This window comes from Prionailurus bengalensis, chromosome C2 (assembly GCF_016509475.1).
Source record: "Prionailurus bengalensis isolate Pbe53 chromosome C2, Fcat_Pben_1.1_paternal_pri, whole genome shotgun sequence".
NCBI lineage: Eukaryota > Metazoa > Chordata > Mammalia > Carnivora > Felidae > Prionailurus > Prionailurus bengalensis.
The window spans coordinates 149658863-149672058 of NC_057350.1; the positions used below are offsets into that span (position 1 = coordinate 149658863).

Below are 13196 nucleotides of genomic sequence, written 5' to 3' on the forward strand. Positions count from 1 at the left end.
GGCAGGTAGCAAGTACTAGATAAATGTCTGTTAAATGAATTAACAGGGAACCTTGTGCCAGGGCACTCTAGCAGTTGGTCTCACTTTTGCCCATCTTCCTCTTTCTGCTGCCCCCGCCCTCCCACAGCTAGTCACAGACCCCTCCAGTCTTGCAAGGACACAGCCCAAGCAGTTCATGGTCCCTTAGGAGCTGGAATGGAATCCATATGCTAGAGAAAACCTACGTAGCTTCCTCATATGGCTGAAGAAGCTGGAGCTTAAAGAGGTTAGGGGGCTTTCTCAAGTCATACAGCACGTGGTGGTGCTGCATCGCAAATCCAATTCTGTTGCCCCCCGAAATTCTCCTCAGTTGTTGTGGTAAGGCATTGAATGAGAGCTTCTTTAGTCTATAACAATTTGTTTGAGATCCATCTCAGGCTCTGTGCCAGGCCCCGTGGGGGGAGCAAAATAGGCATGGGCCTTGCCTCCTCAGAGACAGACCCAGCACCGAGGGCCTCGTAGAGGAGTAGGTACACACAGTGGGTCCATGGAGGGTAGGAAGGGGCCACACTGGGAAAGGGGGGATGGGCCCCCATGCAGAGGGCCCAGCAGATACCAAGACTCTGAGTGGGGAAGAAAGTCTGGGAGGAAACCCATGTGGCCAAGAGTGAAGCAAGATGAGGTCAGAGACCACACCCCCAGCCTTGCCAGACACAGTCCGGTGTTCGTGTGAACAACTGGGAAAGCATTAAAGGGTTAGTTGACTGTATGCAGTGTTGGGCTTGGCTACAGGCCATGAGCCCATGTGGCAGGTTTCTTTGCGTCTCTGACCCTGTCTCCTCGTCAGTCACATTAAGTCCATAGTCCCTTTATGGTACGCCTCCCAGACTGTGGACAGAACTCTGGGATACAGACCACGGCTTCAGTATTATTATGTGTTAAGCTGTTAGTGAATCCTGGTGCTACTCTAGTGTGTGGTTGGGCAGTGAGGCCGACAATCGATTAAACCCTCTCTCATCGCAGCAGTTTGTAGAGGAGAGTTCTTCCATTAATGGTCCTAAAGTGAGCTGAAAGGTGAACCACACACCCGTGGCGGCACCAGGGCACTGCACTCAGGCACGGCAGTTGCCAAGCAGAATCCAATATTAAGTGCGAGATTTACTTTTCAGCTGCAGGCGGCCCAGGCCAGGCTACCAGCCAAGGCGGCCACCGACGTGGGAGCCAAGGCGCCGAGGGCTCAGATGGGAGACAGAGCCTTGGTATGAATTCTCTTCTGTGCTGGGGAGTCTGGGAGGCAGCCGTGGGTCTGGGTCTCCCGTCCTCTATGTGAGTATAGGCGCCTGTGTCCAGGGTCCACCTCTGTTGCTGAGCCAATGCCCACCATTGTGGCATCCTCAGAGCAGCCATCAGGGAATGAAGTCCGTGGCCTGAGGCCAAGAATGCCTCAGTGGAGGCCAGGTCTAATTCTGATTCAGTCCCTAGAGAGAAAGAACAGGAGGGGTCTGAGGACCCTGGAACCCTAGAATTTGGGGACCAGCAACGAAGGCCTTGTCCAACTGGCCTCCCACTCTCAGCCCAGCTGTGTCCTCTACAGCATTCTCACTGGGGAGACATCCAGCCTCTATCTTACCCCAGGGACAGGGAGCTCACTAGTGCCCAGCCCTGTGTGTTGGTGTGGGGGACATTTCATATTGTGAGAAGTCTTCCCTTTGTACAAAGTAAAAGTGACTATTGGGAATGGCGGCTTGTCCCTCAGATTCCATTTTGCTCAACCAGTGTGTAGGGCATGAAACCCAAGAAACGGAAATTGCAGGCCCATGAAAGGAAGGCAGTCTGACCCTGTGGGTTACCAGGGGGGAGCATGGAGCCCAAGGCAGATAATAAATAGCATCAGAGTCTCAAGAACAACCCAGGAGGCCTCTCCAGGGGTTTTTCTTGGGAAGCCAGACCAGTTGGAGATAGAGGGAGCCAAGCCTTAGGACTCCCTGTTCAGTGTTCCTTTTCTAGTCTCACCTCCCTTTTGCCTACAATGCAGAGTAAAGCCACCTCATGCCTTTCTTGAGGAGAATTAAGCCCTCAGTGTATAGTGATAGGGCCCTAGGTTCCAGGAGTAGAACCTAGTAGAGTGAAGGCTAGTCTTGTATAAACCTGTCTCATTGGTGGGAGGGCTCTGCCCTTGGCAGGGGCTGCGCTTATAGGGCCTTTCCTGGCCCCAAGGGACACTGTTCAGCTGCTCCTGCTTTATCCAGAACACTGAGCACTTCCACGTCCCTGACTAGTCTGCCACTGATGAAGGACTGCTTGATTGGTCACTTGTTGAGCCCTGTGACTCAGGGAATCAAAGATACGGCCTCTGTCCACAGGGGAGCCCAAGAGGGGAGATGAGCAGCCATATTGAAGGAAGGAGGGGGACAGGGCCTTCAGAAAGAGTCCCAGGGGCTCAGAGTTCACAAAGAGAGCACACCATGCGAGGCAGCTAGGAGGTGGGCTGGAGGAAAGTTCCTGAGGTGGGCCTTGCTGGAGAAGGAGGAGGGAGGAGGGTCTTCCAGCAGGAGCTGTGCAATCTGAGGCTGAGAGTCCGAGAACCTGTTCTGTTTGCTAGCTGGGTGTCAGCTGGACAACGTCTGGCTGCAGCCCACAGCCCGAGAGGGGAAAGGGGAATGTCAGCCAAACAAGGCTAGCGTGGGGTCACCCACGGAGGGAGGCCTTGACTGGCAGCTGGAGCAGGAATTTCAGCTTTGCTCCGTGGCCACGGGGAGCCTTGTGGGCTTCTGATACAAGAGTGGGTGGTGGGCCGCAAGCCTCAGCTCAGCAGTAGCCGGTGCTTTCCAGGGTACCTCTGATCAGAGAGACGACAAAAGCAACACCCCCCTCACTGGACTGTTTGGGGCAGCCCCAGCCTGAACCACACTCCGGAGGCCTGCATGCTCACTCCTCATTCTGGCCCCCGTGTGCCAAAGCACATTCCAGAGTGGAGCTGAATGCCTTGTCTCCACTTGGCACAGTCAGCATGGGGCTTCACGGGGCTGTGCCATGAGCAACATTGGCATTGTCTGTGCCCCTCAGACTACATTTCAGTTATTCCCTCAAAGAAAATAGCCCAGGGAAGGGGAGGCTTATACCCATACTCAAGTCTCCCACAAAGCCTGTGGAATTTCACTCTGGGCTGAAGTAGCCCTGAAATGGCAGGGGGCGGGGGTGCAGCTGTCCAGGAGGAGAGGACTGGGGGGGCTTGGCAGAGCAGAGGGATGAAGGCTGTTATGCATGCGGGCCCAGCCCTCACTAGGACACTATCTAGCTCTCAGCCCCCTTTGCCAGCTGCCCCCTCAAGCCAGGCTAGGCCCCCAGCCCTCACACTGCTCTCTGTCAGAATCTGCCGCAGAAAGCATCCTTTACGTGCATTATCCTATCGACACTCATGGCACCCTGGAGGCTGGTGTTGTATGGCCCTATTTTACAGATGAGGAAATCAGGCTTGGGGAGGGGTGTCTGTCATTGCCTGGGTTCTAGATCTGGGTCCAGGATGTGTACTCTTTCCATGCTCTGAGCAGGGTCACAGCCATCACGTGGGACACTCATAACTAGAGCTCCTGCACCACCACCAGGGCCAGTGGGGGTCATGGCACCCAAGACTTGACAGGCAGGGGTCACTTGCCAGCCTGGGGCAGATGTAAAACAGCACACGAGCAGGGAGAAGGATGGCAAGTAGCCAGACAGGGGGAAGGACACACACACACACACACACACACACACACACACACACACACAATTTTTTTAAAGATACGTTTGTGTTCTGTGTAAGTTCCCGGTTTATGCTCTGTTCACATTTGTTACTCTGTTTAGCCTCATGGTGGAGCTGCGAAGAAGCAGGACAAAGAAGTATTTTTATACCCGTTCCACAAAGGAGGAAACCAGAGGAGGCCAGACTTCTCGGGCTGTGTGTCCAATTCCTGTTTCCTTCACCAGTGGTTTTCACCTGGGATGTCCAGAACCTCTGGGGTCCAGGGAACCTCCCAGACCCAACCTGCGTGGTTCTGCCTTCCATGCTAGTGTTCACAGGAGATTTTGTGTGTGGCTGCTGAGGAAAGATCAGAAGTCCACTGCAGCCCCCGCCCTGCTTCCCAGAAGTCCAGCTCACCTGGTCTTTGGGGCAAGAGCAGATGGTCTTGGCATCACTGCCCGATGGGACTTCCAGCCCACTGGTGCCAGAAACAGCTTCAAGTGGGAGAATCAGCTAGTGCAGGGGAGGGACCAGGCTGCTTCTAATCTGACTTGTGTCAAACCCAGTCGGCTTTGTGCCCTTGAGCAAGTTACTCCCCCTCTCTGGGCCTCATTTTCACTACTTATGGAAGGGGTTTGGATGGGCTGACCATGGAATCCCTTTAATGCCAAACTTTTTTGAGTCTCAGAAACTTATACTGAAGACAGAGAAATGGGCAGCACATTTTTTTAATAAATTTTTTTTAATGTTTGTTTTTGAGAGAGAGAGAGAGAGAGAGAGAGAGAGAGAGAGAGAGAGAGAGAGAAATAGTGCAAGCCGGGGAGGGACAGAGAGAGAGAGGGAGACACAGAACCTGAAGCAGGCTCTAGGCTCTGAGCTGTCAGCACAGAGCCTGAGGCAGGGCCCGAACCCACAAACCGCGAGATCATGACCTGGGCCGAAGTGGGCACTCAACCGACTGAGCCACCCAGGTCCCCCTGGGCAGCACATTTGAGAAAAATTTACATCCAAATGGTTTAAATCAAACATCACTTAAAAAAATAAATAAATAAAAGACATTGCTGAGAGTTCCAGCAGGCAGTTTTCATGGTTGCTGCAGTTCTGCAAGCCACAGAAATGGAGTCTTTGGGGGTCAAACTGGGTCCTTATTTCTGTTTAGTGAGTTCATTGCCAGGAAAGGGAGCCCCAGGCCCAAGCTGATGGTTCCGGGGGAAGGAGGCCCCGAGTTAGGATGGTCACCGTCCCCCTGCCAAGTTGAGGTTGCCTTCTGTGCATGAACTAGTCCCCTCTTTATTCTGAGTGGAGACGGTTTAGCTGCAATGCCAGTCTTTGGAGCACAGCAGAGAGTGCCCACACCTAGGGGGTGTCTGGGAGGTGTGTGGCCTGCGGGCTTCCTCCAGGGGCTCCCCCTTCTGTGGTCACTGCCTGTGTCCGTGGACGTGCAGTACTCTGAGCAAAGGGCTTGGTGCCCAGGGTTGGGTTGCCAGGATTCATGTCCACGCTCCACCTTCCCCAACCGGGTCTCCCCAGCCACTTCAGCATCCTCTGCCTGTGCACCTGACAATAGAACCTGCCTCACGGGGGTGCGCGGGGATTACACGAGTTGCTCCGTGTTGAGCACCCAGCACGGTGCCTGGCACACACCTGGCTGAATGGAGGCTATGATTATTGCTACTGTTAGGCAACAAGTGACTACTCTCTCCTCTGTCCTTCCCAACTAGCCAGAGACCCCAGAGGTGAAGGTCTTGCAGGACAGGCTGGCAGCCACAAACCTGAAGATGAGTGAACTCCGCAACCAGATCCAGTCGGTGAAGCAAGAGCTCCGGATGGCCCAGAAGGTATTTCAGAGCCAGCAGTCAGGTCTTCCTGTATGGCTGGGATTGGGAAGAGCATGGCCAGGACAATGGGTTCCATTCAGGGGCAGCAAGTGCTTGGCCCCATGAGCATCATGCTGCTTGCTCTGGGTCAGGTTCCAGGTCCAGTAACTTCCTTCTGTCGGCCCTTGATATTGACCATTGGTGAGTGGGGTTGCTGGCTGCCTGAGGGGCCCTCGTGGTGCCCTCGTGGTGCTCTCCCTGCCCTGGACAGAGAAGGACAGTGCCTTCTACCCAGGGAAAGTGCTACAGACTTTCCTTATGCTACGTGCACCCTAGTAGATCCCGGGTCTCTCCTTAATAAGCCACCTTGGACTTGGAAGCCTGCCAAGACTTGCCTCCTGCCCTCTGCTGTCTGTGATATTAGAATATGAATAGGTTGTTTGTGTATTAAAGGCCCCTTTCAAAGAAAAATACTTAGACTTGGGATGCAGGCCCAGCTGGTTCATTATTTATTTTTATTTACATAGTGAATTCTCTGGCATTTGTCTTCTCTGCTGGAACCACTCAGACTAGCCAAGATTTCCAAAACAGTGTTCTATTGTGGAAACAAGCGCCGGAGACCGGGTGTGCTAGATTGGGTTCCCGTGACAGGCTTCAGAGGGGCTCTGGGCACCAGCTGGAGTGTTTTGTGTCCACCTCAAAGCCTTGAGGTAGGGCCTGCACACCACTGTTCAACAGCTACAATGTTGGGCCCTTCTGGAACCAAACACCCCCAACTGACGTTCGGTAGCCCTCCTCCTTGCTGTGCTCAGACACGGCCCCTCGTCGGTGGCTTCTTACAGAGGTCAAGGCCCTGTGGCCATGTACTTCCTGTATCTATGCAGAATGATCTCAGTTTTCAGTGACAGGTGAACAAATTGAGGAAGCAGATTTTGGTCAACTTTGCAGTTCACTCATCCCGGAATATGTCAAGAGCAGAGAGGGCCGCCTCTGGGCATTGTTGGCAGTCCCTTGTCGGCTGTAAGCATCGCCAGGAAATGCTGGGGCCGGTGGGATTCCTGCTTTCCCAGGGACAGTGGCTCTGAGAACATGGCCAGCTGGCCCGCGAGGCAGGAGGAAGGTGTGTAGGCGGGGGCCAGGCCCTCTGGGAGCCCTGTGCACCCTGCACTGCTTCTTAGTAGGGCAGCAGTATTAGGGCTCTTGTGGGGCCCTCTCTCCTGGCCTCACTCGAAGGGCCTGCCTTTTTCAGGTTTTGACCAGTGAGGTTGGGGAAGATGTGAATGTCCAGCAGCTCCTGTCCTCTCCTGGGACCTGGAGGGGTCGGGCTCAACAAATTCTCGTTCTGCAAAGCAAGGTGAGTGCGCTTCCTCTGGGCCCGAACAGAGGGCTCAAAATGCCCCAGAAAGGCTGACGCCGACCCACATTAGAGGCACAGAACCCTAAAAAGGCCTTGAGGCACTACAGAGCATGCTTGCAGGGCTGCGTCGTCTTCCATTCTCCCCCACCAGCCTGATTTTAATTTGTTATTTAACGAACAGGCATTTATATAACACTTACCATGTGCCAGGCACTGGCGCTTAACAAATGCCAAAACCTTTGATTTATTTTACCCTAGGCATATTTTCTTCCCTAGTTCATGTAAATTTGCGTGACTGTTATCCTTGCAGGCTTTTTCCAGTTTTGTCCAGATGCTTGAGGGCTTTTGAAAGTTGCAGTTACCCAGTAAAGACTTAGCCTTACCCCCCTCTTTATGTTTTAAATATTTTGGAGCATCTCTGGAGGCTGAGAGCTGCGGCTCCAGAGCCAGGCTGGCTTGGCTTCAAATCCCAGCTCTTGAGTCACCAGCTGTAATGGCCTTGGGCAAGTTCATTCTTGTCTCTGTGCCTCTGTTTCCTCATCTGTATCCTGTGGATAAGGATAGGAGCCACCCCACAGGCTTGTTGGGAGGACTGAATGAGTCTATATGTGTAAAATGACCAACACAGTGCCTGGCATGGAAGAAACACTGTACAAAGGTTAGCTGTGGCTATTTTCCTTTTTTGCCTTCAAACCAAAAAACACAGGAGTAGGTGTGTAACTTCTACTATTTGCCAAGCACATGGCCTGCATCCCCAGGGACTTTCAAGTTCACAGTTCCTGGGTGGCTTTTGTCCTCAGGGCCTCATGGGGATCCTTGAAGCCAATACGAAGGTGCGGGAAGTCTCCAAAACACTGTAATTAATGACCAATGCGTGGCCTTGGGGTTCAAAAGACCCCAGTTTGAGTCTGCCTTCAGTTGCTGGTCTATAGGTTCAGTGACCTTGGGTAAATCACTTCTTCGCTCTGGGCCTCTGTCTCCTCACCTGTAAAACGGACGGTGTTGTGGATTAAATGAAATAACATTTGTAAAGCACCCAGCACAGTGCCTGGCCATAATAAGCACTCAGCACGTTTGTCGTTACCATTGTTAAGCTGCATAAATAAACGATTAAAAGTTTCATACTGTGTTCTCTAATGCTTGACTGGAATTACCACACATTGCCACACGAGGGCGCTGATGTGTGCTTTCAAAAGCATGCTGTGGAATCCTAGTCAATTTTGCCCCAGCATAGGTTTACCCAACTGTGTTCCATCATTTATGTATCAACGTGGAAAGCAGGGTTAGAAGGACCCTAGGCATTATTCACTTCAACTCCAGTGCAACAAAGCCATCATTCTGTGGGGTGACCTCTACCTGCCACTGGCCAAGAGCCTATGAGTGCTGGACTGTGAGCTGTGGCCCACCCGGGCCAAGTTGGGGTTTCTCAATGTTGCCTAATCCTAAAAATCACCCATAGCAGGTGATTAAAATGCAGGTCCCCAGGTCCTTCCCCTGGAGCTCTGACTTGTTGGTCTGGAGTAGGCCCTAAGATTTGTCATTCTAAGGAGCATCTTAGGGGTTCCCAGGCTCAGACAAGTTCAGGATACTGAATCCTTATAACTTTATACGGGGTGTATCCTTAGGCCCATTTCACAGATGAGGGACGCGAGATTCAGAGAAGTTAAGCAAGCTGTGTACATTCACACAGTTAGTGAGGATCTGAGCTGGTCTCTCAGCTTTTAAATGCCGTCCTCCCTCTGCAACATCTCCTGCAAGTGGCCAGGAACCCGTGGCCTCCCAAGTCTTGGGTGACCTGTCTGTTAGAGAGTTCTTCCTTGTACTGAGATCCTCCAACCTCTCTCTCCAAGGTTCCTGGAGCCACTCAGCTGCTTCTTGGTCTCAAATAGCCTCTAAGGGATGGAGTGATTTTTCTCATTGTCCAACTAAATCCCCCTCGCGTCCTCCCCTGTTTTGCTCAAGATGCCGCCTCAGGTTCCTCCCCCACCTCAGTGCCCCTCATATGGGGTTTCTACATCCATCAGACCCTCCCCTAGTGGGATTTCCTGTTGCACTGCAGGACAGCCCCTGAGTGGTTGAGTCTGTGGGTGCAGACCCACTGTGGAATGACTAGTTTACCGCTCTCAGGTTCGTGAGCTTGAGAAGCAGTTGGGACAGACCCGGAGCCAGTCTGCAGGAACATCCAGTGATGAGCCGTCTGTCTATCCAGACCCAAGGAAGCTGTCTGCACAGGAGAAAAACCTGCTGAGGATCCGCAGCCTGGAAAGGGAAAAACAGGAGGGCTGGGAGGTAATGATGTCCAGGGAGGAGGTTAGTCGGGCACGTGGCACCGGGAGAACATGGCCACCTCTGCAGGGCTCTGCGGCCCATGCGTTCCTGAGTTCTGAGTCACCCCTTACAGGCAGGAGACACCTGGGGTTTGGGGCACCTTAGTGCATGTTCCTCACATCCTGTCAATCCAGCTTGACACCCTCAGCCCATTTCATGAGCTTTAGGTGGCCCCATCCTGGCTGTTCTGGAGATGTTGGACCTGAAATTGTCACTGTAAAACGAGAGGAGAATGTCACGGCCCAGAGTGACGACCCAGGGACAGCATCAGGTGGGGCTCAGCGGAGGAGAGCTCCAAGCTGTGGGGAGGCGGGCAAGCTGGGACCAGCACCACACGCATCTCACTGGCTGTGCTGGGAGTGGCAGAAGCCAAACTCTGTCAGGCTTATGCGACAAAGAATGTATTGGCCCATGTAGATGAACAGTCTAGAGGTGGTCTAGCTTCAGGCACAGATGGATCCGGGGATCTGGGGACTTGGTCTTAACACTACTTTTTCCAGACAAGCTTCATTCTCTCCTGTGGGGACTCCTGGTAGTCCTAATTTCTATCTTCCAGCCCATCCCCCACAAACAAAGGGCTTCTCCTCCCCTGTAGTTCCAACAAAGTCCCAGAATTAAATGTCACTCGGCTAGCTTAGGCCATGTCCCCATCCCCGAGCCAGTCACGGCAGTTATGGTACGGGATGCTTTGACCGGCCAGCTTCAGATAGATCCCCTCCCCTGGGTCTGAGACATGAGTCAGCCTCTCAAAAGTGGGCGTGAAAGTGGCGAGCGGGGCTTTCTCAAAGTAAGTAGAGGAAGAAGCAGGTGCTGGGAGGCTGGGCACGCCCACTCCTCGGCACTGGCCATGGGCTTCTTAACAGTGAGGCCTTACCTTTCCATCAGGAGACTTCCATTTATGAGTGCCAACTCTGGGCTAGGCCCTGTGCTAGGAACGTTGTGACCATCGCTACGTCATACCCCCGGCATCCTAGATCATCAGGTGTGAGGAGGGAACAGTGGGACTGGAGAAGCAGGCAGGGCCAGGTCCTCCAGGACCTTGTGTGCCGGCCAGGGGATTAGGCTTTTGTCTTGAAGGAGGTGGAAAACCACCAGAGGGGTTTAAGTTGTGGAGGGACGCAGATTGCTATGCATTTGGGGAAGGTCACGTGGTCAGGTATAGGGGGCTAGGTTGGAGGAGGTATGGGAGGCAGAAGCAATAATCCACTTGAGACATGACTGAGGACCTGAGCCAAGGCAGTAAGACTATAGCCAAAGGCCAGACACCTGCAATATTTGAGGGTCGACTTCACAGGGCTCAGTGACAGGATAGGGGGTGGGAAGCAGAAGGGTTGTGAAGGACTTCCAGTGAATGTCACAGGTGGGTAGAGGAGACAGGGAGGAGATTCAAGGGAGATGGGGAGCTGGGATTTGAAAATGTTGGGTTGGAGGTGCACCTAGCTCAGACTTACACATTCACCCAGAGCAGAGTATGTTGTAGTTGTTGAACCAATCACAAGCCACGATGCAGGTAGAAGGAATCTGTTCCCCGTGTGCACTTCCTCTGCCAGATGCCCGCTGGAGGTGAGGCAGCAGAGCAACAGGTGAACAGTGGCTGCCTCCTTGCAAAGATCAGAGGCCCATCACCTCCTACTATTTGTCATTTCTGTAAATCACGTCCACAGGGATCTGAAAACAGCTTCCCAGTGATAATTAACCCTCAAGACCAAAGCAGATTATGCCACCTAATGCCCAAACCCTCCTCAGTGTCGCAATCTCGGCTCCTGATCTAATCTGGACTCTGTCCTCTCACTCGCTGTGCTCTACTCACACATGTTCTGCCCCGGGGCCTTTGCTCTTACCCTCATTTCCTTTAGTCTCTGCTCAGACGCCACCTTTTCAGAGAGGCCTTCCTGGACCATGCCATTGTCTCCCCGCCCCCCACCTCTTCCCTTCCCCACTTTTCAATAAGCACTCCGTCACCATTTGACATCAGTCTTCCCAGCTAGGATGTTAGCTCCTTCGGGAGAAAGACTTTGTTTTGTTCTCTGCTGTATCCCCAGCACCTATAGTAATGTTAAATACATAGTAGGCCCGCAGGGAATGTTTGAGAGGGGAGGGGAGGGGAGGGGGGGAAAACTCCAAAGGCGTGGGCAGCACTTGAGTTGTCACTTTGTAGCTCAGGCGAGTGGGGCGTGGTCTGGGCCGAAGGGCAGATGCACACGGAGCAGCGGGGCAATGCAGTGGGGCGGCACCTACTCATCTAGCTCTCGGTGGGGTGAAGCCACTTCAGTTTGAACCCTGGGCTTGGTGCTGTTCACTAAAGCATGGCTTTTCTCTTTCCTCAGCTCAAGCAGGGAGTGAGAGGCGGGGGCAGCCAGGCTCTCTGGAAGGCACAGCCAGAGCTGGCGAGTGTTTCCTCTCCTGTCTGACCCAGGCAGAGCCAGGGCAGCTGCCTGGACACCTGTGTTCTCGGGCTGACGGAGGAGTGCTGTCACCCACTAGTGACATCTGCCACGCACCAGGGCGAGGGCAGGAGTCTCTGGGCCCACCTGACACCCCCGAGAGGCGAGGGCTGGGGGCCAGGGCACCGGCTCTGGGCCTCACCTGTGAGCGAGAGCCAGGGACCAGATGTGGCCGAGGTCCCATTCAGCCCCACTGCCCACGACTGTACTTCCTGATTACAGAAACTTGTGGGGGAGCGGGATGGCCTCCAGAGAGAGCTTGAAGAACTGAAAAAGAAGTTTGAGGGCATGAGGTCCCGGAACAAGGTGCTGTCAAGCGAAGTGAAGACGCTGAGGAGTCAGATGGGGACCCTGGTGGAGAAGGGCAGGCATGACGATGAGCTCATCGACGCCCTCATGGTACGGCCCAGCCTCTCGGGCCCGGCGAGAGCCAGGCCAGGTCCCTCAAACACGGCCCCCACCCTGCCCAGAAACCCATGGCCCAGCCGCAGCCAGAGTGAGCCCTCTCTTGCCCCAGAATGCCTCCTGCGTAACCCAGAAGCCCATCGCCCCCACGTGGGTCCCAGCCCCAAAGCCACGCCCCAGGGACAGGAGCAGCAGAGGCTGCCCGAGCATGTGGACAGGTCGTTTTGCGTGGTGCTGGTGCGGGCTGTGGTGTCTGAGCCGGCCCCAGCCGCTGGAGCTGTGGAGCCCAAAGAAGGAGACATGGACAGGGAGGAAGGAGATGGCATATTACGCCCTGGGTGGTTTTTTCAACGAGGAATGGGAGGGGCAACTGAGCGGGAGGCCAAGAAACTCTTATCCATGTGGCAGCGTAGAGCCCCTCCCCTTCTGGGCACCCGGGGTACACGTGGTTCATAATGGTGGGCTGCCAAGTCAGCCCCTAGGGTCGTAGATTATAATCCCATTTCCCACACGGGGAAACTAAGATTCCAGTTAGCAAAGTCTTCCGGGACTATATGCCTGAGTGCAAACCAGGTTGGTCTGACCATAAAGCCTTCCTTGATTAGCAAGGCCGCATTGCTTTCCTGATTCTAGCCTGGTCTTTTCTCTCTGGGACCGAGGCACCCAGAGGTGTTGGTCTCTTGGCTCCCAAGTTGTGCCCCAGGCCCCTGAGGTGGTCATGCCTGGCTTGGCCGGGGTGCGTGGGGGCACAGGTGCTGCTTAGGCACCACCCTCGTCCATAATAACTTCACCAGGTGGGGTGGTAGGTGGAGCACAGAAGACCTGAGCTCTAGGCCGGCATCTATGGACACTTTGCTGTGTGACCCTGGGTCAGTTGCACCTCCTCTCTGAGCCTCAGCTCCCAGTTTTTAAATTTTTTTTTTTCAACGTTTATTATTTTTCGGACAGAGAGAGACAGAGCATGAACAGGGGAGGGGCAGAGAGAGAGGGAGACACAGAATCGGAAACAGGCTCCAGGCTCTGAGCCATCAGCCCAGAGCCTGACGCGGGGCTCGAACTCACGGACCGCGAGATCGTGACCTGGCTGAAGTCGGACGCTTAACCGACTGCGCCACCCAGGCGCCCCTCAGCTCCCAGTTTTTAAA

At 54.0% G+C, this 13196-nt stretch overlaps 1 protein-coding gene across 2 annotated transcripts in view; it reads left to right on the forward strand.

Annotated features, from left to right (window-relative positions):
- The window catches only part of CCDC13 (coiled-coil domain containing 13), a 53546-nt gene that overhangs the window by 20495 nt on the left and 19855 nt on the right, over window positions 1-13196 (forward strand). For both annotated transcript variants that reach the window (XM_043595629.1, XM_043595628.1), the window contains exons 5-9: window positions 1149-1238; window positions 5422-5538; window positions 6767-6871; window positions 9002-9163; window positions 11869-12045. In XM_043595629.1, the coding sequence (XP_043451564.1) occupies window positions 1149-1238; window positions 5422-5538; window positions 6767-6871; window positions 9002-9163; window positions 11869-12045 (651 nt within the window). The remainder of the gene's footprint in view (window positions 1-1148; window positions 1239-5421; window positions 5539-6766; window positions 6872-9001; window positions 9164-11868; window positions 12046-13196) is intronic.